This window comes from Urtica dioica, chromosome 1 (genome assembly GCF_054948205.1).
Source record: "Urtica dioica subsp. dioica isolate 48M chromosome 1, U.dioica_male_clone48M_v1_H2, whole genome shotgun sequence".
In the NCBI taxonomy this organism is placed as follows: Eukaryota; Viridiplantae; Streptophyta; class Magnoliopsida; order Rosales; family Urticaceae; genus Urtica; species Urtica dioica.
Window position 1 is genome coordinate 14,509,116 of NC_142756.1, and position 21,165 is coordinate 14,530,280.

General features: G+C 36.4%; 3 protein-coding genes and 1 pseudogene across 3 annotated transcripts; 3 read left to right on the forward strand and 1 right to left on the reverse strand.

The window, feature by feature from the left end:
- Nucleotides 1-669: 669 nt before the first annotated feature.
- On the reverse strand, nucleotides 670-7,319 carry LOC149407397 (bidirectional sugar transporter SWEET5-like). Its single transcript, XM_089620061.1, has 8 exons — nucleotides 7,277-7,319; nucleotides 7,090-7,126; nucleotides 6,772-6,988; nucleotides 6,371-6,532; nucleotides 5,969-6,088; nucleotides 5,728-5,853; nucleotides 5,158-5,192; nucleotides 670-1,081 (listed from the first exon to the last, which is right to left on the reverse strand). The coding sequence occupies exons 1-8, from the start codon at nucleotides 7,317-7,319 to the stop codon at nucleotides 670-672; spliced, it is 1,152 nt and encodes a 383-aa protein (XP_089476187.1).
- Nucleotides 7,320-9,932: 2,613 nt separating this feature from the next.
- LOC149407398 (CYP enzymes assisting alcohol dehydrogenase pseudogene) lies at nucleotides 9,933-10,354 on the forward strand (annotated as a pseudogene).
- Nucleotides 10,355-13,044: 2,690 nt separating this feature from the next.
- Nucleotides 13,045-17,004, forward strand: LOC149407399 (Rubisco methyltransferase family protein). Its single transcript, XM_089613441.1, has 12 exons — nucleotides 13,045-13,538; nucleotides 14,435-14,598; nucleotides 14,718-14,801; nucleotides 14,922-14,979; nucleotides 15,045-15,098; nucleotides 15,458-15,529; nucleotides 15,640-15,720; nucleotides 15,825-15,997; nucleotides 16,089-16,191; nucleotides 16,292-16,423; nucleotides 16,511-16,633; nucleotides 16,739-17,004. The coding sequence occupies exons 1-12, from the start codon at nucleotides 13,128-13,130 to the stop codon at nucleotides 16,838-16,840; spliced, it is 1,557 nt and encodes a 518-aa protein (XP_089469567.1). The 5' UTR covers nucleotides 13,045-13,127; the 3' UTR covers nucleotides 16,841-17,004.
- Nucleotides 17,005-17,996: 992 nt separating this feature from the next.
- Nucleotides 17,997-20,954, forward strand: LOC149407400 (indole-3-glycerol phosphate synthase, chloroplastic-like). Its single transcript, XM_089613451.1, has 10 exons — nucleotides 17,997-18,220; nucleotides 18,308-18,634; nucleotides 18,716-18,892; nucleotides 19,057-19,131; nucleotides 19,209-19,253; nucleotides 19,342-19,506; nucleotides 19,936-20,014; nucleotides 20,224-20,306; nucleotides 20,420-20,488; nucleotides 20,600-20,954. The coding sequence occupies exons 1-10, from the start codon at nucleotides 18,071-18,073 to the stop codon at nucleotides 20,681-20,683; spliced, it is 1,254 nt and encodes a 417-aa protein (XP_089469577.1). The 5' UTR covers nucleotides 17,997-18,070; the 3' UTR covers nucleotides 20,684-20,954.
- Nucleotides 20,955-21,165: the final 211 nt, after the last annotated feature.

A 21,165-nucleotide genomic window follows, 5' to 3' on the forward strand; every position in this document is an offset into this window, starting at 1 on the left:
AATATGGTATGTGAGTTTATATTAAAAATTGGTAGCATTTGAATACTATTTTATGATTTGTAGTGTGTGTTTTGAGTAAATTTGTTGTCTTGATCTAGAATATGTAGCATTTTAGTATTATTTATCTTTTGGATTTGGAGACAAATATATATTTTTGGATATTTTAAATTATATATTATTGTAGGATTTTTATCGATATATCCAGTTTAAGTCATACATTGAGGTTCTGATATTTGGATATTTTATGATGGTAAAATTGGTAGTCGGTATTGAAATTGTTATAAGATACATGTCGGTAGTCGATATATCAGTAAAATCAAAACTTCGGTATCAATATTTTAATCCTTGGTTCGAACCACACATGAACAAGAATGCCTACTCTCGTATGCGGAATTTTTCCACATTTCAGACCACTGAAGTTTCACATCCCAGAGCTTCCAAGTACACTTATCATTTTTACAAAAGGATATACCAATAGCTTTTTCAATGAAGATTTCACGCTAAATTCAAAATTATTATTCAGTGCATATACGTGGAGTTCATTCTTCATCTCTTTCTTGCCTCCAAACATCTTTCCAAGATAAAAGTCTTTTGAGCTACTTGTATTTTTAAAGGTGAATTGAACACGATTGCAAATAAAACACAAAGAATGTCAATATGTTTATATTTTTAATATCTGTAGGCGAAGATTGATATTGACTTAATTCTTCCAAGATATCGTCCTCTTTGAATTCGAGAGCCTTCCACAAATAAGGCATGAACTCTATTGTTGGTGTTCTCCGATGCAGCAAGCATGGCGGTTGGTGGTGAAGGTAATACAAAAGTTTCCACAAATTCTTTATATTCCTCGGTTCCAACAAAAGCGTATTGCTCATCACTAGTGCGTCTGCCATCTTCATCATCATTGTACATTTCATCTGGTTCATCATCTTGTATGTCATTTCCACCTCTCGTGTGCACATGATCATGTTCATCATAATTGTGCTCCAAGCAAGTCATTGATCCGATCTTTTCATTGTTCTCTTTAGCTACAATTGGGTAAGAACCCACCGCTTTGATGATCATCACATTGTAAATACGACTAAAGGAAAGTGAGAGAACACTGTAGCAGTAACAGTGTTATCGGGTCCCACTAAAGATTATAAATAAAACAAAAATTATAAATCTTAACTAATGGCCACTCCTAATAAAAACTAATGGACCTCCATGAAATCTGACGAAAATAGTCCATTAACAACGTTTCCTTTACAAAATTATACAGTAAGACAAAACACGCATTTTGTTGTTTGAATTATTATAAAAAAAATAATTGGTTTACTTTCTAAATAGTATTGTTGATGTGAATGTCTATGAAATAATTAAATAGATCAAATTGAAATATTTTATTCTTTATTCCAAACGTTAATGACCTCAAAATATGATTCAATTTCAAAGTGTAACTAAAAGAAATTGAGAATGCAACTTGCGAGTCCCACTAATTTTTCTCCAACAACAATATAACAAACCAAACCATAGGTGTTATATTTTTTTCATCCAAATATAATTTTCATGTGTTGAAACCAACATATAGAATGCTTTAATAACTATAGTCATGTTCTTTTGTGGAGGAAATAAAATATTCCTCCTAAGCTAATGTTTCAAGCACTTAGACAAAAAAATTCTTTTATTCTATTTTGTTTTCCTTTAAAATTTTTGTTGTTTCCATTCAAATATATATTTCGGGATTTTGAATAAATATATTATTTTATGGATAATTTCCCTCCCTAAGTATGTTATGTTAGAGTTATTTTAAAACTAATTATAACTGTTGAAGTTAAATACGAAGCTGAGAGTCAACAATAATATATTTAAATTAAGTTAAATAATGATTTGAGAGTCAACACTAAGTTAAATTAATTATCTTAGAGTTATTACATATGTAAGTATATATGTGGATATTTATTTTCATATTGATTCATACATATTTGTTTTCTCTTGATTTATAAACACTCGATAAAAAACTTAACGGGGCACCATATTACTATCTTCCCTCGATTTAAAAAAAATAAAATTTTCACTAAATCATATAAAATTTACCATCGACGATACGATAACCCGCAACAACGTACGGGTACCTTCCTCGTTATCTCTAAATTCATTAGGATATGAACCTCCTAACGTTGCGATTTCTTTCTTCACTAAGCTTACACCAAATGAAAATCTCTTTTGAAATTTATGTTTCATATAATAGGCAACATGAGCATCGTATTTGACCAAGGCGGGAGCCATCTAAATAGTGCCCATTGCATAAGAAGCTTTAATCTTCAAGTCAAATATAAATCTGTTGACATCAATTATCTCGTATAGCAGATCCACCAATTACATGTAGCTAACGTCTTTTAAACATCAAACACGAAGATCACAACATCTGTAAATTCATTAGGATATGAATCTCTTAACGTTGTGATTTCTTTATTCACCAAGCTTACACCAAATGAAAATCTCTTTTGAAATTTATGTTTCATATAATAGGCAACATGAACATCGTTCTTGACCAAGGCGGGAGCCATCTAAATAGTGCCCATTGCATAAGAAGCTTCAATCTTCAAGTCAAACATAAATCTGTCGACATCAATTGTCTCGTATAGCAGATCCACCAATTGCACATAGCTAACGTCTTTTTAAACATCAAACACGAAGATCACAACATCTGTAAACAACCAATCGTAGTTCATATTTCCATATAAAAAAAAAATACCATACACCTTCAAAAAATGCATATATATGTCAAGCCAAATATCCCATATTTCTATCAACGAATATATTTAACTTCCAAAAATGCATATATGTCTAGCCTATGTTGTAATGTCCATATATATATATATATATATATATATATATATATATATATCCCATATCAACATCTTTCTCAACGTAAACTAATCAAAAGTAACAAATGTTCCTACATAATCAAACCATTCGAGTCTAACTTCATCTATTTCACTTTGTGAATAATTATTTTTCCAAAGAATGTCATCCATACCTATGTTTATAACGTTGCGCATGTAACGTAGAGTGCAATATCCACACTCCATGCTTCCTGGTTGTTTTGGTGAGTTTTCCGAAAGAGTAAATGTGGTCAATTTAGTCTTCGATCGGACACCTTATTCATGATCTTGAATTCACTAAAAACCTTAAAAATTCTTCACACAAAAATTATATAGAAATTAATAATACAATAAAATGATCATCAAGAAAATATGAACAACTTGTAAACACCTTGTTATCATCTTCTTTAGATCATTAGATGTTTTGCCACCATCTATCTTGAATTCCTTGTTATAGTTGTAATAGCGATCATCAAATGCATACCAAGTGGCCTTAGTACCATCACCCAAGGCATATATGAGAGGATGAAGCATACGAGGTTTACGAAGGTCCGTTTAACGTAGTTTATTGTGGCGATAATTATACTGATCACGCTTGCTCCTAAGGTCATGTGTTCTTTATATATGGATACTGTTCTTATCTATTCCCAAATCCATATCAATTGACCTTAGTACCATCATCCAAGACATATATGAGAGGATGATGCATACGAGGTTTATGAAGGTCCGTTTAACGTGGCTTATTGTGGCGTTGTAATTATACTGATCATGCTTGCTCCTAAGGCCATGTGATTCTTGTTTCTGTCCAGTTTTAAAAGTCAATAGAGAGAAAAATACTAGTGATTATGAGTGTGTCAATATGTATTAAGAGCGTGAAAAGAATTGTCGATATCAGTTATTTGTTGTTGTTAAGGAAGATGAACACATTTAAGCTATTGATAGTTAAAAATATGGTAAAAAATATGGTATTGATGAAGATGGTGGTGACGAAGACTAATATATTGCATATGCTTATGCATGTTGTATTTTTATTTTGAATTATGCTTGGATTTTCGTTGTTGCTCTTTGCTACCACTACTACAAAAAATGCTTTTAAAAGCAGCGCTTTTATTAGAAGCGACATGTCACTTCTAGTATACTCTTGAATATAATTTGTTGTGTAATATACTCTAAGTTTATCTTTAAACTTTGGGTTTCTATTCATTTGCGCTACATCAAGGAAGTTTACAAAAAACATCTACCTCATCGACCCCTATAAAAGAGAATGTTATGCCTTTAGTGGTCTATATTTCATGCATTGTGAGTTTTCGAGCTTGAGATATTGTGTGAGTTAAAAACTTGTTCGAGTGTTCTTGTTTCACTCTGTCTTGTTTTGATCTACTTTGTGAGTGATAGAGATCGAGTTAAATGAATTATTCATGGATCTTTATTGCGAGTAACAATCACTTGTTTGAGTGGAAGTAAGTATACCAGATTCAAGGAACCTGAATTGATATTCACGAATTATAATATGAATATGACTTTGAAGTCGGAGTCATTTAGTCAAGACAACTGTGCACAGTTGACTACTTATTATGAAATTTCCTTTCACTGAGCTATAACGCTTTAGACGTAGGAGACTTTAAACCAAACTCGGTTAATCTTTGTTATCTGGTTTATCTTATCATGACACATCTTGTTGCAATATCCTATGTGATACATCTTGCAATAGACTACCGAATTTCAAATTGTATTAAAGCGGGTACCCAACGCTATAAGGTGTTTTCCTTGTGCACCTAATCCATTTCTCATAAGATGGATGGTTTCAAATAAGGTGTGATAATTATGCTTATTTGAAGTCTCGTGTGAGTGAATTTCTCAAGTCTATTAAGAACAAATTTTGGAAATCTGTTCAAGTACTCTGAATCATTCAAAAGCATATTGCAAGGCATTAAGTTTACGGAGGTCCATTTTACGTTGGTTTCTTATTGCTGTAGTTACATTGCTCATGTGCTTGCTCCTAAGATCATGTGCTCTTTATTTATTTATGGAGACTATGTCATTTCCATTCCCATAGGTGAACTTGTGGGGTAATTATGCTTCATGTCCGATGTTACAAGCCGATATATATATATATATATATATAGAGAGAGAGAGAGAGAGAGAGAGAGAGAGAGAGAGAGAGAGAGAGAGAGAGAAATATTGTTGTTAATATGTGTATTAAGATCAAAAGAGTAATCTCATAATTTGAACAACATAAAATCACGACATTTAAAATGTTGTAGCTCTCTCATTAAACGACACGGTCAACCTCATTAACAAGGATAGCAGACGGTCGTTACTCGACTTAAGGACTAATATTTAGATATGTTGCACAAAGTAAATAGGCTATACCCTAATTGTCAGCAAAGTAGTTCTTTTACTCGATGCACAGGCAATGAGTTTAGCGTAAAATAAGAAAAATGAAAGTTGAAATAATGAGGTATTTTTTTAACCAAATAAAAGTCTGAAATCCATTTTTATTGATATGAGGGTGTTTTATATCTTAATAGAAATTTGTACCCTTTATTTCTTAACAATTTCGGTAGAAAGCTATATTAATTATGAACAAACGTAGATGATTAATTTATAAACAAACTAGATTTTATAAATACGCAGAAGAAAACACGAGCTATACTAAAAAGATAACTTCGTATATAACATGCTTAACAATTGTCTAACTCTCAATCGAAATATAGCCAGCCTGAAAATATACCCTCAAAATTTGAAAGAAAATTTGCGTAAAACCCTAAACACAAAAAGCAACAAAACCCTAAAAAAAAAAAGAAAAAAAAAAAGTGCTAGGTATGGTTGGAAAAAGATAGAAAAATATTCTTCAAACGATCTCGACTTCACTTGGGTTGGCAATCTTGTGGGCCTCGTCAACTTCCTTGACTCCCCAGAAATAGTAGTATCCGTACAGCGCCAACTGGATGATAGCCAACATGGAACCCAACCCATTGCACACCTGGATATATATATATATATATATATATATATAGGGATTGAATAATCAAGTAAGAATTAAACATATATATAGGAGTGAATATATATATATATATATTTAAAATAATAATACGTACCAAGATGTAGATGTCGAACTTGATGAGGGAGTAGGAAGTCCAGATGCAAGCGTTGAGGAGGGACGCCAATGAGAGAGTGAAGGGCATGTACTTCACACTCCTAGTCTTGATCACCTTGAACTATAATCACACCAAAAAAAAAAAAAAAAAAAAAAACTAGATAATTTAATCACAGTACTCCTGTAGAGTCTTGATCCACCTTGAACTATTAACAATAATCAATATTCACAAAAAGAAAAAAAAAAAGATAATTAATCACAAATACTTCTCCCATAGTCTCTCCTATATATATTCACAAAAATAGATAATTAACCACAGAGAAGAATGATAATAAATTAAAAGAATTAGATAATTAAAAAAAAATCAGCTAGTTAGGGTTTCAGTAATTATATTGTTACTAACCATGACGGTGAGCGGGGCAGCGTACATGATGATGTTGAAAACATCGCAGAGAACGCCGACGAAGAGCGACCTCCTCGTCGTCCCGTGAAAGCCCAACAGAGCCGCGGCAGCCACACCGGCCCCGAACACGACCGTGCCAGAGAGTCCGTACGCCACCTTTTTCTGATCAAGCCACAAACAAATTATAAAACAGTTCAATATCAATTTTATTAGTTAAGAAAAAGTAACAGACTTGACATTGCTATTTAGCCAATGTTTTAGACATGTTTCAACTGTAGCTACTGAATCTCAAAGTTAATTTATTTTTTTTATTTTGGATATTTGTATACGTTGGTTATTTATCAAAATTGAAGTACGCGGCCATTAATAAATTGATTCATAAAATAATAGTAATGACGTACGCGTCCTTTGGAGTCGGCGTAGAGGAAGAAGATGGCGAGGTAGATGAGCTCGAGGGCGAGTCCGACTCCATTGATGGTGACCACGAGCAAGCTGTCGGGGTGGATGAACGGCATGCCGTAGAACACCCACAGAAGACAGTTCAGCACTGCCGCCATGTACGGCACCGGAGAAAACTCCTCCGTCGACTTCTTCTTTATTATCCCATAGAATGTCGGCCTGGATTATCATGAATCAGTTCATTCAATTCATTAGGTCATATATATATATTAATTAACGTAAAATACGAGCTGTACTTTAATGAATAAGTATATACTTACGATGGAGAAAGAAACAGTCCAAAGGAAATCACATTCCCTGCCACAATAAAAAAGAAAAATAAAAGGTTAATTATTATGCTACTACTTGATCGGAAGAAGAAAAGTGCAGAAGATATATGCAACTAACTACTATATTTTATTACTGAAGAAAAATATATTCTAATGAGAGAGAGAGAGAAAAAGATACCGATGATTCCGACGATGGTGTGAAGAGCTTCAGTGCTAACCATCTTTGCTGATGATTCTTGAGACGAGAGAAACGGAAGAGACGCAAAAAAAGAGACTTAACGAAGAGCAACAAAGGAAGAGCTGGAATGATATTTGTGATTGGCGAGACCTCTATTTATAACCTGTTTGGGCCGGGGTGCGTAGTATGTGGGATTTAATAATTAGAGAATTCAAATATGTGTTGGTGTTCAATTTAGAATACGATTTTTACTTTTAAACAAAAAAACAGAATCCCTAGTTTACGCATTTCAATTATCACAATATTTTATTCTGTTGTTTTTTATCTTATTTTTTCATATCTAATACTCGACTAAGGATATCATCTTAGTTTAATTTATGTTTTCAATAAAATAAAATAAAAAAGATTCCTTCATGTACTCTAAAACGTATAATAGGAGATTAGTGATTAGATCTTGTGCCATTATTTGATTTATTATTTAGTATTTTAGGGCTACCTAGATTTTCTTTAGACCTATCTAGATAAGAAACTTATATTGACAAAAGATATATCCTCATATTTTGATTTGATACTACAATAAGTACAACTTTTAGACGTCGCATTTAAAACCATATAAGCCCCGGCTAATATTAAATTAGACGTGACGCGACTCTCGTCCAAAAACTCTACATCTAAATCTAAGCTTTTGACGCGAGTTCTCTCGTCTAAATTAAATTGCTATAAAAGTCGTGAGAATGACGGGTATACTTATCAAACATGACGCTCGTCTAGATAATCTCCTGCCAAGGTGGGTGATATTTCCATTATCATCAAACAAGTGCTTCTAAACTATAGATGAAAGAGAGATTGCAGAGATAAACTTCGAGGTTGTATTGATCGTCTCAAAGCTTCATTGATGCAATAGTTCATTACTTATATAGTTTGGTAATAATCATATATGCCAGTGTGGCAAACGAGTATAAAAACAACAAGAATAATAAGGATTAATTACTTCTTAAAAAAAGGGTTAATTACATATATTCCCCCCTCATTTTCTACGTGTGTAACGGCATGTCTCCCCAAATTCAAAAAATAGCATATGTGTCCTTGTAATTCTGCATTGACGATATTGTGCTCATTCTGTCAAAATTTACCTGATGGTGTTAAACAAGTAAGGGTAAATGGTATTCTTCTTCTTTGGTTTTATTTTTGAATTATTATCTGATAAAATATAAAATTAAAAAAAAATAAATGTTAAAAAGTCTATCAAATCCCATCAATACGCTAAAAAAAAAAAACCATCATCGCCGTTGGGGCATTTCAACAAGCACTTGGTGTGCAACTTACTTGAAGGTCCAAGAGAAGCGGCAATTGGGTCTCCTCGACTTCGGCAGCGAGGGAGAAGCAAGCCACAGAGGCGAGTTGGCTCATCCACGGCTTGTCTCTCTGGAACTCGATGCTCAAAACAAACATGTTGAAGTAGTTCACGGCCAAAACGGCGGCGAGAAAAGAAAATCTGTAATGCGTCTGAGCGGTGCAATCCACTCCCTCTCGCCGCGTCTTCGCCGCCGACCGCGGAGCCATCATGATTGTTAATCACGTTTTTGGATTAGCACTAAGAACTGTCCGTGGTTCGATCTAGGGACGAACTCTATGACCGCACATAGGTTGAGTTTGGTGAAGTTCTTATCTTCTCGTCGTGTTCGTGTTCTTCGGATCTTTGGGTCTCCGGGTCTTTGGATCTTCCGCGTTCATCGTGTTCTTCGCGTTCTTTGTTGAGTTCTTGAGTCTTTGTTTATTTGAGTATTCAACCCTTTGAATCTTCCACGTTCTTCGTGTTTTTCACGTGTTTGTGTTCTTCGTGTTCATCGTTTTCTTCGGATCTTCAAGTGTCCAGGTCTTCGGATCTTCGAGTCGTCGGGTCTTTGGATCTTCCACGTTCTTCGTGTTCTTCGCCGGGTCTTCGAATCCTTGCACTTTCACCTAACCATAAGAAAATGTGAATCTAGATGAACGCGGAGGGTTTTCCCTCGGCGCGTGCTGCGACGCTCAACATTAGTCGTGTTGTATTGTGTTCTTGGTGAACGATTTGTACTCGTCTCTATGTTTTCTAGAGAGAGAGAAAGAGTTGTAGTGTGATTTTTATAGAGTTTTGACAAGTTGAGAAAAACTTACCTTGTGTTGTGAATGAGTGAGGTATTTATAGGAGCCAAGAGTTTGGTGAAAAGTACTTGATTGGGTGGTGGAGATGGCCGGGTAGTCTTGGCCAAGTGAAGACGGCCGGGTGAAGATGACCGGGTGGTCTTGGCCGAGTGAAGAATACCGGGTAGTCTTAGCCCAGTGAAGATGGTCAGGTGAAAACGACCGGTGGTCTCGGCCGAGTGAAGATAGCCGGGTGAAGACGACCGGGTGGTCTTAGCCGAGTGAAGATGGCCGGGTGTTCTTCTTTTTTGGCCGACCGGGTGGTCATTTTTGTGGCTTTGTCTTGAAGATTTCTCAAGAAGTCTAGCTTGAAAATATTCTTTGAGAGTCTTTTTTTAAAGACACATTTTATGAGTGTTGACTCGGAGCTTGGATCGTGAGTTTGCTTGTGGGCTTGGACCTTTTGTATGGACTTGATGTGTCATTTTTTGCTCTCGGGATGTTATTTATACCATGTGAAAATAATGGCGTAACAATGATCATTGGGGTCGATAAGAACGAGCTCAAGAAGGAGAAAGTTAAGAACGAGCTTAAGAAGGAGAAAGTTCACGCCTTTGGGATGACCCACTTCATCAACCCATCCTCCCACAATAAGTCCGTCTCCGACCTCGTCAAGGACTTGACCGTCGGTGCCGGAGTTGATTACTGCTTCGAGTGCACCGGCGTGCCCCACATGCTTAACGAGGCTCTCGAGCCCACCAAAATCGTACATCTCTCTTTCCCTATTCACTGGATAATTAATAATCAAATATTATTAATTCGATCCATTCACAGGGTATTAGGCATTTCACGCTGCTCACTGGGAGCTCTATCCTCGGGGGTCTCAAGACCAAGTCTGAACTTCTTATCCTCATCGAGAAGTGCATAAACAAACAAATTGGTCTCGAACACCTTTAGACTCACGAGGTTTTTCACTAATATGTGCCTCTTCCTTCCCTATTAGGGATGTGAATTCGTCGTCTTCTAAAAAAAAGGTCATTATTCGTCTTCCAAAAAAAGGTTGTTATTCAATTTTAATTATCGCTAATCTCCGATGACTATGAGCACCACCATCTCATTATTCATTTTCCCCTTTTGTGGTTGATTTTGTCAAACAAGCCAGGGACTCGAATCTCGAGCGAAAGACTTTGATTGATGTTTGGGGATTTTGACGAAATTTTTGAAGCTCTAGTGACGAGTTTGGATGGAAGATATGCGAAGAATTTTTCAAAGCTCGGGTAGGAAAATTGCGAAAGATTTGCGACGAGAGAAAGAAGTCGTGATGAAGAAGAAGATGATTATTGAGTTTTTTTTATTACTTTTAAACTTAAAGGGTATTTAGGTAATATCAGAAATTAAGTGGATCACATGATCAAAACGTGACCAATCATTGGATGGCCATGGAAAAAAAGTTAACAGAAAGGACACAATATCATCAATGCAGGATTACAATGACACGAATGCTATTTTTTGAATTTGGAAGGGCATGTCGTTACACGCGTCAAAGATGAGTGAGAAATATATAATTAATCCTAATAATAAACAATACACTCTAACTCTAGTAATAAACGGCAACGATAGTAATACAACATAAAGCAAATTGACAACAATATTACAATAAGAAGAAACGACACTTACTCATGCAAAGGGGATGTAGAGAGCGATCCTCGAGAATGATCGAGCTCGAGCATATAGACCGAAGAACGTTTGGTGAAAGAATTAGTTACACTCAAAGACACAAAACATAACAATTCGAAGAAGGATATAAACAAATTAGGAGTTTTTAATATTAGTTTTTTTAATGGTTTTATTTTCAAATGTAAATAAGACCCGTTGATGTTGATACCAAATGCTTTCACAACGTGACACATGTTAAAATTTTAATCGCAGAAAAGGTGCGTTTGATAAAAATTTAAGGTAACATTTGTTTTATTTTCAACTTTACAGGCCACATTGTTAAATGGATTTTTTGTATGAACTAGCCATTTCAAACTTAGTGTTTAGCAAAATAGTCAACATTTCATAAGTGAATTTTAGCTACTTATAATGTAAAAGTATTAATAAACCCTTAATTATTTTCAAAATAATTAATCTAAGTTTTCAAAATTTTAAACCACTGCACTTTCTGCATTAATCCACTATTCGATAAACCAAAAGAAGAAAAAAAAAAGACAAAGAAGATGTCAAAAATTTTAATCCTGCTTTCAAAAAATTTAATTCACTCTGCGATGAACCAAAAGAAGAAGAAGAAGAAGAAGAAGAGAAGAAGATGACGAATGTGATGGTGGTGGTGATGGCGATCGATGACGATATATGGCACAAAGATCGACGACGTTGATCTGGAGACCGCCAAGCTCCAACCCAATCACAACGATTTCGAAAAAATAGGATTTCAAGAATTAGAGTTCCTGGGAGCTTTCGCCACCGGATCGGGCAGCCATGGAAAGGCTGTCTTTACCTTCGTCGATGGCGATCCCGAGCTCGATTATCGCTTCAACGAGAGCGGTGGCGGCGTCGTACATCGCCGCTCCTTCTCGGAAGAGCTATTCAGCGTTTCGCTCGCCTTCATGTCCGAGAAAGAGGTCACTCGAGCCCAAATCAAGTTCGTGAGCACTTCTCCGAACGAAAGCCTCGCCATTGCCTTCAAGTCTCCGAACCCATGTCAGAGCGTCCATAACCGTCACTCCAAGAGCGATATCTAGAGGCTCGCGGACTTCAATGACCCTCTCGAACATGTGTGTGGCAAGAGAATGGTAGTTTGTAGTTTTTTAAAATTTGGGTTATTTTGCTTCATTTTAAAAAAAAATTGATCTATTTTGTCAAAATCAAACTTAAAAATGACTAGATAGTCACATCGACTTTGTTATTAAATTTTTGTAATTAACAATAGTAGCAATAAAAAAAACGGGGACAATTTGGTCTTTTATCGACTAAAAATATGTATTTTCATTAGATAATAATACTAAGGGCAACCCCAACCCAATTTCTATATTTGGTGTTAATTCAACACAACTTTTGTGTTGATTTAGCACCAAATTTTTTTCCAACTCTAACCACAACACTAAATTTCACACTAAAAATACTATTCATCATTATTATATTATTAAAATTATACAATCTCTTTATTAATAAATAGTTTAATAAATAATTATAATGTTTATATTTTTTAATTAAGTGATTAAAATGATTTATTACTTACCAATATTTTAAAAAAAACTAAAATAAATAAAATTATGTTATTGTTTTAGTTTTTATTTTATTTTGTGTGTTTAATTTAAACTTTGTAATCTATGTTTAAATTTTTATGTATTGTTATTTTGTTTTAATGTATTTTTGTAGTCAATTTATGAATTTTGGTGTTTTATAAATATTTGTAAGGTTATATATATGTATAAATAAGTAAAAAAAAAAAAAAAAAAAATTCACTGCAAATTTGGTGTTGGTTTTGCAGTGTGGTTGGAGGAAAAAAAACGGTATATTTGGTGTTTTAGAGTATGGTTGGAGATGGCCTAATGGCGCGTAGAATCTCTATAACTGCAATAACGACCGTAACTTTTTTTTTTTTTTTTTTTAAATTATTCAATAAAATACATATAAATTAAAGATAAAAAGTATCCGTAAGGTTTCAGAGAAGAAGAAGAAGATAAGGTCTCACTCTCACACCACAGTCCTCCTCTTCTCGAGCACAGCCATGGCCGAAGCTTCGAGAGTCCTTCAGACCTCTCTCATCCCACACTTCCGTCCGCACACCCGCGAGAGCCACGCCTCTCATCGCCGACTCCACCGAGTGGGACCCACCACCGGCCGGAGATCCCTCCGGTGCTCTCTCTCGACCGGGAAAGAGTCTCGGACGACGAAATCGGCGACGGCGACGAACCAGAGAGCCGGAAGCGGTGAGGGAGTCGTGTGGGGGTGCGAGGTGGACTCGCTGGAGAACGCGGCGGAGCTGGAGAGGTGGCTGTCGAGGTCGGGGCTGCCGGAGCAGAAGATGGACATCGAGAGAGTGGCGGTCGGAGAGAGAGGTCTCGTCGCGCTCAAGAATGTCAGGAAGGGAGAGAAGCTTCTCTTCGTCCCTCCCCCTCTCGTCATCTCTGCTGATTCCGTGAGGACATTTTGCGAACACTCTTTTCGTTTTCTTTTGTGCTGTTTTAGAGTTGAGCTCACTGATTCTGAAATTAGGTCGAGGTTTCTCTCAGAGATTGTTTTAGGGTTGCGTTTGTGTTTGTCAGTTGTATTGATTTTGAAATTGCGTGGAATGAGGTCCGTCAGAACATCCACAAACACTCTTTCTCTTCTGTTTTGTTTAGGGTTTCTAAGTGGTTGATCTCACTGATGCGAACCGATCGAGTTCCGATTGTAGAATCTTGCTGAGATTTATCTCAGGAGTTTTTAGGGTTGTGATTGTGTTTTTCATTTGAATTGAAGTTGCCAGGAATGGGGTCTGTGTGAACATCCATGAACACTCTTTTATCTTCTCTTCTATTTAGAGTTTCTAAATGGTTGATCTTACTAATTTGAAGCAATTGGGTCCCGATCCTTAACTTCTTGTTGAGATTTCTCTCTGGGATTGTTTTAGGGTTGTGTTTGTGTTTCTCATTTGTATTGAAATTACCTGATATAGCATTCGCAACTACTCTTTCTATTCTTTTTTGTTTAGGGTTTTAAATTGTCGTCGTTCCATTTCTGACATTGATCACACTAATGGGAAGCAATCGAGTCCAGGTCCTTAAATCTTATTGAGAAATTAGCTATTGTGTTAGGGTGTGTGTTTGTTTTTCTTATATGTATTGAAATTGTCTGGGATGAGGTCTGGGAGAACTTCCACAAACACTCTTTCTTATCTCTTCTGTTTAAGTTTTTCTAAATTCTCGTCCCATTTCCGATATCGATCTCACTGATGCCGAAGCAATTGAGTCCTGATCCTAAAATCTTATTCAGATTTGTCTAAGCAACTGTTTTAGGGTTGTGTTTGATTTCTGATTTCTACTGAATTACCAGGAATGGGGTTGCGCTGAGGCTGGAGAAGTCATGAAGAAGAACAACGTACCGGATTGGCCATTTATAGCGACCTATTTGATCAGCGAAGCGAGTCTCATGGAGTCTTCAAGGTGGAGCAACTACATTGCCGCTTTGCCTCGCCAACCCTATTCTCTTCTCTACTGGTAACTTTTTTCTCCCTTCTCAACACTTTGTATCATAATCACCATCATATCTTCCTCCGTTGCTTATTCGGCTCTTCTGGTTTTACTAATCTAATTCTATCTATTTAGTTCCGTTTCAGGACGCGCGAAGAGCTAGATCGCTATTTGGAAGCATCACAGATCAGAGAGCGAGCTATCGAAAGGATCACTAATGTTGTCGGAACGTAAGCCCTTTTGTATTTTGTATCGTTGCAGTTTACTTATTTTTTAGTTTTTTTACTTTTTTTAACGTACCGAAAGTCCTATAATGTCATCTTCTTTTGTTTATTTCCTTAATTTTGCAGGTACAATGATTTAAGGCTTAGGATCTTTTCCAAGTACCCTCATTTATTTCCGGAAGAGGTACAATATCGGCATTCTTGATTATCCTGTCTGTTGGCCTAGCATGACTTAAAAGTGACATGCAGGTATTCAACTTGGAAACATTCAAATGGTCGTTTGGGATTCTTTTCTCTCGTTTGGTAAGTATACTTAAGCCAAAACATCATAAGTGTTCCTTGTTTGTGGGTGTAACTGTGTGTACGAGTGTCATTGGTGTAACACCTGTAAGAAAATGCAACAGCAAGTTTCCTCATATAAGACAAAGCTCAAATTCATTTTTTGTGATCTATAATCAATCTTCATTCATTTGCATTAAGCAATACCATGACTGCAACAGGAGATAGATCAAACGTTTTTCTCTAGACCATGACCAAACATTTATAAATTTTTCAAATTTACGATCCAAACCAGCCGAAAATGTTGAACTAATGTATAAAATTTACATGGCTTGGAATAGGACTTGGAAGCTAATAATGATCAAACAAATTGTTCTGTACAGGTTCGTTTACCGTCATTGGGTGATAAGTTTGCCTTGGTTCCCTGGGCAGATATGCTGAATCACAATTGCGAGGTATGTCGATCAATTTTTTCTAAGAAACTTTGAAGTAATAAATTCACCTTAAAAAGAAAAGAAAAAAAAAAACTTGATCATTCGGATTCGTGTGGATTTGACGGTTCTAGGTGGAAACGTTTCTGGATTATGATAAGTCATCTCAGGGAGTCGTCTTCACAACAGATCGGGCATATCAGCCAGGTGAGCAGGTAAAATAACTAAACGTTTTCACCTCTTCAAGTTTGGTAAGTGAGCTCTGATTTACTTTGGCAACAAAGAACTCCGTGTCTGATTGCTTGAACAAATCGAACAGGTTTTCATTTCGTACGGCAGAAAATCTAACGGAGAGCTGTTGCTATCATATGGCTTTGTCCCAAAGGAGGGAACGAACCCAAGTGACTCGGTCGAGTTGCCACTGTCAATTCCGAAATCCGATATATGCTACAAGCAAAAGGTGGAAGTTTTGAAGAAGCATAATCTCACACCGTAAGAGCCACAATTACTCCATAAGAACCTTTCAACAAATATTGAGTTTTTCTATTTTTTTTTTTTTTTTAATTTTTATTTTACTGGGCAGATCTCAATGTTATCCTATAAGAGTGACTGGGTGGCCATTGGAGCTTATGGCGTATGCTTATTTAGCGGTCAGCCCTCCAAGTATGATCGGCCAGTTTGAAGAGGTTCGATATTTTGCATCGAGCTTATATAGATTCCAATTTTCGAACAATGTTTCAACTTTTCTCGAGGACAGGTTTTTATATATTTTTTTTTTCTTTTCAGATGGCCGCTGCAGCATCGAACAAAACCAACTCCAGTAAGGAATTAAAATTCCCTGAACTCGAGGAAGAAGCTCTACAGTTTGTGTTGGACAGTTGCGAAACTAGCATATCGAAATACAACAAATTCTTGCAGGTAAATAGGACGATAATAATGGTTCAACACGACGTTTGTACCGGGGAAAAGAGAAATTGAATAACTCAATTTTTTGTGTTTTGACAGCAAAGTGGATCGTTGGATTTGGATGTTACATCGCCGAAGCAACTCAACCGAAGAGTGTTTCTGAAGCAGCTTGCTGTGGATCTGTGTAACAGCGAGCGGAGAATATTGTTCCGCGCCCAATATGTAATATTCTTTTAGTCTTTTTTCCCTTACTTTTGTTGTGTGTGATACACTGCATTTCTAGATATTCAACATTTTTATTTTTTGCCTCTCTTCAACAATTTTCAGATTCTTAGGAGGAGGCTGAGGGATATCAGAAACGGCGAATTAAAAGCTCTGAGACTTTTTGATGGGTTACGGAAGTTTTTCAACCAGGACGATTCCTCGTAGTTAAGCAAACACTGTATTTGATGTCGAAAAGATTTGTAAGGCTACGAGAATTTCCTCAAAGTAGAGAATCCATTGTTGTAAATTAGGGATTGTAATGCGACGAACTCCCTAAACTTTCGGATTGTTTGGCATTTTTCAAGAAGTATAAAAGGGGTTAAGATGTATATTGAGCAAATTTCAGATGAGGAACAAGATTGTCAATTGCATGAACTTTGAATATTGAGAGAGAGAGAGAGAGAGAGAGAGAGAGAGAGAGAGAGAGAGAGAGAGAGAGAGCAAATACTAAAACGGAAAATGACTAGTATTATATTATTATTTTATTGTATTATATGAATAATCATAGTTTACTATACCTAAACATGTCACTTACCCTGTATGACTGAATATTGGATCAATTACGATAACCCGAAGAAATAGACTAAAATCATCCCAAAGAAACCAATTCAGACTAATGCGATCTTTTTTTGTTTGAGTTGGTTTGGTTTTTTAAAAAATGACATACATAATGTTTTGGGTTTGGTCCGTGAGATGTATAACACGATGTAGTCCTAGTTTCAATTTCTAAAGATATAAATAATTAGTTTGAATATTTCAAATAACTCGAAAAATATATTCTCTTGTTCATAGCTTTTTTTTTAGATGATATTTTTGAGCAAGACTATCTATTTGAACTGGTTTGGATTATTCCACAAGATTGTTTATCTTATTCATAAATCATAACCAACCAAATATGTCTAATACTATATTTACTGCATCTCAATCCTTACACTCACCGGGGAAAATATCATATACATCTGCTAGGATTTATTTCTATTTTTGTTAAAGATTCAATGAAACATTCGTTTCAAACTAGTAGGGTATCAAACGAAAGATTCCATAATACACAAGGATAATAAATAAAAGTAATAAAAAAAAAAAAAAACAAGACATGAGTTTTTATAGGGGTTCACCCCAGGGTTTGGATTATTAGAAAAATAAAAATCTACACACACCTTGACCATCGTCAACCAAATCGTGGTAAGGACAGTTACAACATTTATTAGTGTGTGACTATCAACAGCATAGCGCAGCCCCAAATAATTGCCAAGTCGGATGAACTGAATCAATCGTCTTCTTGAAGCAGTACCAATCTTTACACGCACACACATACACGCACGCACATGATTATATATAATATATTCTCGACAATGAGGATCATCTGAGACATAGACTAGAGCAAACCAGTGAGCAATGGAGGGACTGATTTCACTAAAGACCGTTGGTGCTGTTGCCCCGAATCAGCTCTCCTCTCCCATTCCCAAACTCTCACTCCGATTCCAGAAACCTCTCTCCCTTCCTTCTCATCACTCCTCTTCTTCGTCTTTCCCTATCCGAGCTCAGGTTCTCCCAAAATTACTCGCTCAAATTCAAATTTACAACTCCGATTCATCTTCAACACTAACCGCTCCGAGAATTTGAATTTCGCAGATGGAGGAGCCGAAGGGCGGCACGGCGAGAGCTGCGGCGGCGCCGAAGGTATCGGAAATCGAATCGGAATCGGAATCGGAATCGGGATCGGGATCGGAATCTGATTCGGTACCGATTAAGAGTGTTCTGAAAGTGAAGGAGTGGGAGGTTGGGATGTACCACAACGAAGTGGCGGCGAGCCAAGGGATCAGGATTCGCCGGAGACCGCCGACCGGTCCGCCTCAGCACTACGTCGGTCCATTCGAGTTTCGCCTTCAGAACGAGGGAAACACGCCCAGGAATATCCTTGAGGAGATTATCTGGCATAAGGACGTCGAGGTCGCTCAGGTCTGTAGTTTATAGATATACCATTTGTGTGTGTGTGGTTTGTGCATTGTGGATGAGTTTTGTGTTGTTTTGGTTTCGCAGTTGAAGTACAGGAAGCCTCTGGGGTCGTTGAAGAAGGCCCTGGATAGCGTTGCTCCGGCGAGGGACTTTGTCGGGGCTCTCAAGGAAGCGCATTCGCGGACCGGGCTCCCCGGCTTGATCGCCGAAGTGAAGAAGGCCTCTCCGAGCAGAGGAGTTATAAGAGAGAACTTCGATCCCGTGAGTCCCTTCTTTTTTACTCTGTGTAGTGTTGATGGGTTGTGGATTATGTGAAGTTTATGATCGAAGTTAAAACTTGAGACCATGAATCTGCTAAACATTATATGACCTCAATTTGTTTTGATATCTCATGTGTCATTATTATGAAATTTTATTGCATAAAGGTTGAGATTGCCCGAGCATATGAGAAAGGCGGAGCCGCTTGTCTGAGTGTTTTGGCGGATGAAAAATATTTTCAGGTGAAATTCAGCTTTTAAGCTTATCCAAGTTTATTGTAGTCCTCGTGTGTCGCTATGTTGACTTGTTTTCTTCACAGGGAAGTTTCGAAAACATTGAGGCCATCAGAAACGCTGGTGTAAAGGTTTGTGAACCTCGTATATATTTTTCCCAGCCTGAGGACAACTTTTATAATGAACCTCGTATATATTAACCATTTTTTGAATATGCAGTGCCCTATTTTGTGCAAAGAGTTCATCATTGAGGCGTGGCAGATATACTACGCTAGAAGTAAGGGAGCCGATGCGATTCTTCTGATTGCTGCTGTTTTGCCTGATCTAGACATCAAATACATGTCCAAAATCTGCAAGATGCTTGGTTTAGCGATTCTAGTTGAGGTAACGTTTTTAAGTCTCGTGTATTTTCGTTACGATTCTTGAATTTCCTGAAGAAAAAAAATTATAAAATCAAATAGAAATGTCAGAGATGCCTTGTGCTCTATTTGTATTGTTGATTTTGTGGCTCTGCTTAAGCTATATTATATAGAAGACTTGGTTTAGCCTTGTTATTATACTGTATCCTGATTTTAAATATTTTCCATCTTGTTCCAGCTTAATTTTTTTTACCCCGGTAATATTGTGTTCATGCACTTTAATGACACATATTCTAACAAAAAAAAATTGTTTCCTCTATAAAAAATAAATAAATAAAAAAAAAGCATTCATTTTTTACCTCCGATCTAGAGGCTTAGTTTGGCGCGGCTTAATACAACCTTTCACTAATGTGTTGAAGAAGTTTCTAATTTGTGCTGACAATATAATCCACAGGTGCATGATGAGCGAGAAATGGATCGTGTCCTTGCGATAGATGGCATTGAGCTTATCGGTATTAACAACCGGAATCTCGGTAAGTCTGTGTGAAGAGTTGAGTTTTTAGGATACTTATTAGCTGTTTGTGTCCTCTTTATTTGGTGACATCATTAGAGTCAAATTCTAAATTACTTAGGAATCTGGCAATGTTACATTATACATTTGGCAACCATTCGAACTCCATTTAACATCAGATTCTATCTCCTGGCTTTGCTACATGATGTTTCTCTCATTTTTCGTTCACAGAAACCTTCGAGGTTGATACAAGTATCACAAAACGGCTTCTTGAAGGAAAACGTGGAGAAATGATCCGCGAAAGAGGCATAATTGTAAGGGTCTTGAAACGAGTCTCGTATCTTTGCTTCTTTCAGTCTTTGAAGTCATTATGATGATGAAAAGTGTCAAGTGTTAACTAATTCTTTTTCACTGGGATATGTCTCAGGTGGTTGGGGAATCTGGGCTGTTTACACCAGAGGACATTGCTTATGTCCAAGAAGCTGGTGTCAAAGCGGTAAGATCTTAAAACCCTAATTCTGATATTCAATATTCATGTTGCAGAGACTGTTACCAAGTTGTGATAGAGTGCCTAATAAATGACTTCTTTCTTTGGTCCCGTTTATAGGTTCTTGTCGGAGAGTCGATTGTGAAACAAGAAGACCCTGGGAAGGGAATAGCCCAACTCTTTGGGAAGGATATTTCTCTGTGAGTTCGATTCGGCATATTCTCAGCATCCATATTTTTTTGTAGTCTGCAAGAGGTAGCGTTTAGTTGAGCCTAGCTTCATGCCATATACAAAATGGATATTTATATGTTGTCCAATTGTTGGGTCTTGTTTAATTTAAGCTCTGCAATCTAGAATATTAAGTCGTGATAGTTTAGTAACGAGGTTGTACTGGTAAAAGATACATGGTCACTTCTCACTGCTTCATATTCATTGCGGTTCTGATAGAGAATAAAAAAACTATTTTTCTTTCTTTCTTTTTGTTGGTGATATGAGTGCCATTTAATCTCTTCATATTATCATTTTCATCTAATTTTATTTCTGTTAGCAAATATAGTATAACACTGTTTGGAACCAGGATTTTACTACATAAAAATGAAAATTGTGAAGGAAAAATCATATGGAAAATCAAAATCTTTACCGTTTTAAGTAAATTTTGTGAGGAATAAAGATTATATCTCACTTTT

Bases quoted from the DNA above. Each gene is read 5' to 3' on its own strand.
- LOC149407397 (XM_089620061.1), bottom strand. From the start codon at position 7,319: ATGGTTAGCACTGAAGCTCTTCACACCATCGTCGGAATCATCG. The intron at 7,127-7,276 runs GTATCTTTTTCT...TTATTGTGGCAG, and splicing joins CACCATCGTCGGAATCATCG to GGAATGTGATTTCCTTTGGA. The intron at 6,989-7,089 runs GTAAGTATATAC...ATGATAATCCAG, and splicing joins GGACTGTTTCTTTCTCCATC to GCCGACATTCTATGGGATAA.
- LOC149407399 (XM_089613441.1), top strand. From the start codon at position 13,128: ATGGCCGAAGCTTCGAGAGTCCTTCAGACCTCTCTCATCCCACACTTC. The intron at 13,539-14,434 runs GTGAGGACATTT...CTGAATTACCAG, and splicing joins TCGTCATCTCTGCTGATTCC to GAATGGGGTTGCGCTGAGGC. The intron at 15,530-15,639 runs GTATGTCGATCA...TGACGGTTCTAG, and splicing joins TGCTGAATCACAATTGCGAG to GTGGAAACGTTTCTGGATTA.
- LOC149407400 (XM_089613451.1), top strand. From the start codon at position 18,071: ATGGAGGGACTGATTTCACTAAAGACCGTTGGTGCTGTTGCCCCGAAT. The intron at 18,893-19,056 runs GTGAGTCCCTTC...TATTGCATAAAG, and splicing joins TAAGAGAGAACTTCGATCCC to GTTGAGATTGCCCGAGCATA. The intron at 20,307-20,419 runs GTAAGGGTCTTG...GATATGTCTCAG, and splicing joins TCCGCGAAAGAGGCATAATT to GTGGTTGGGGAATCTGGGCT.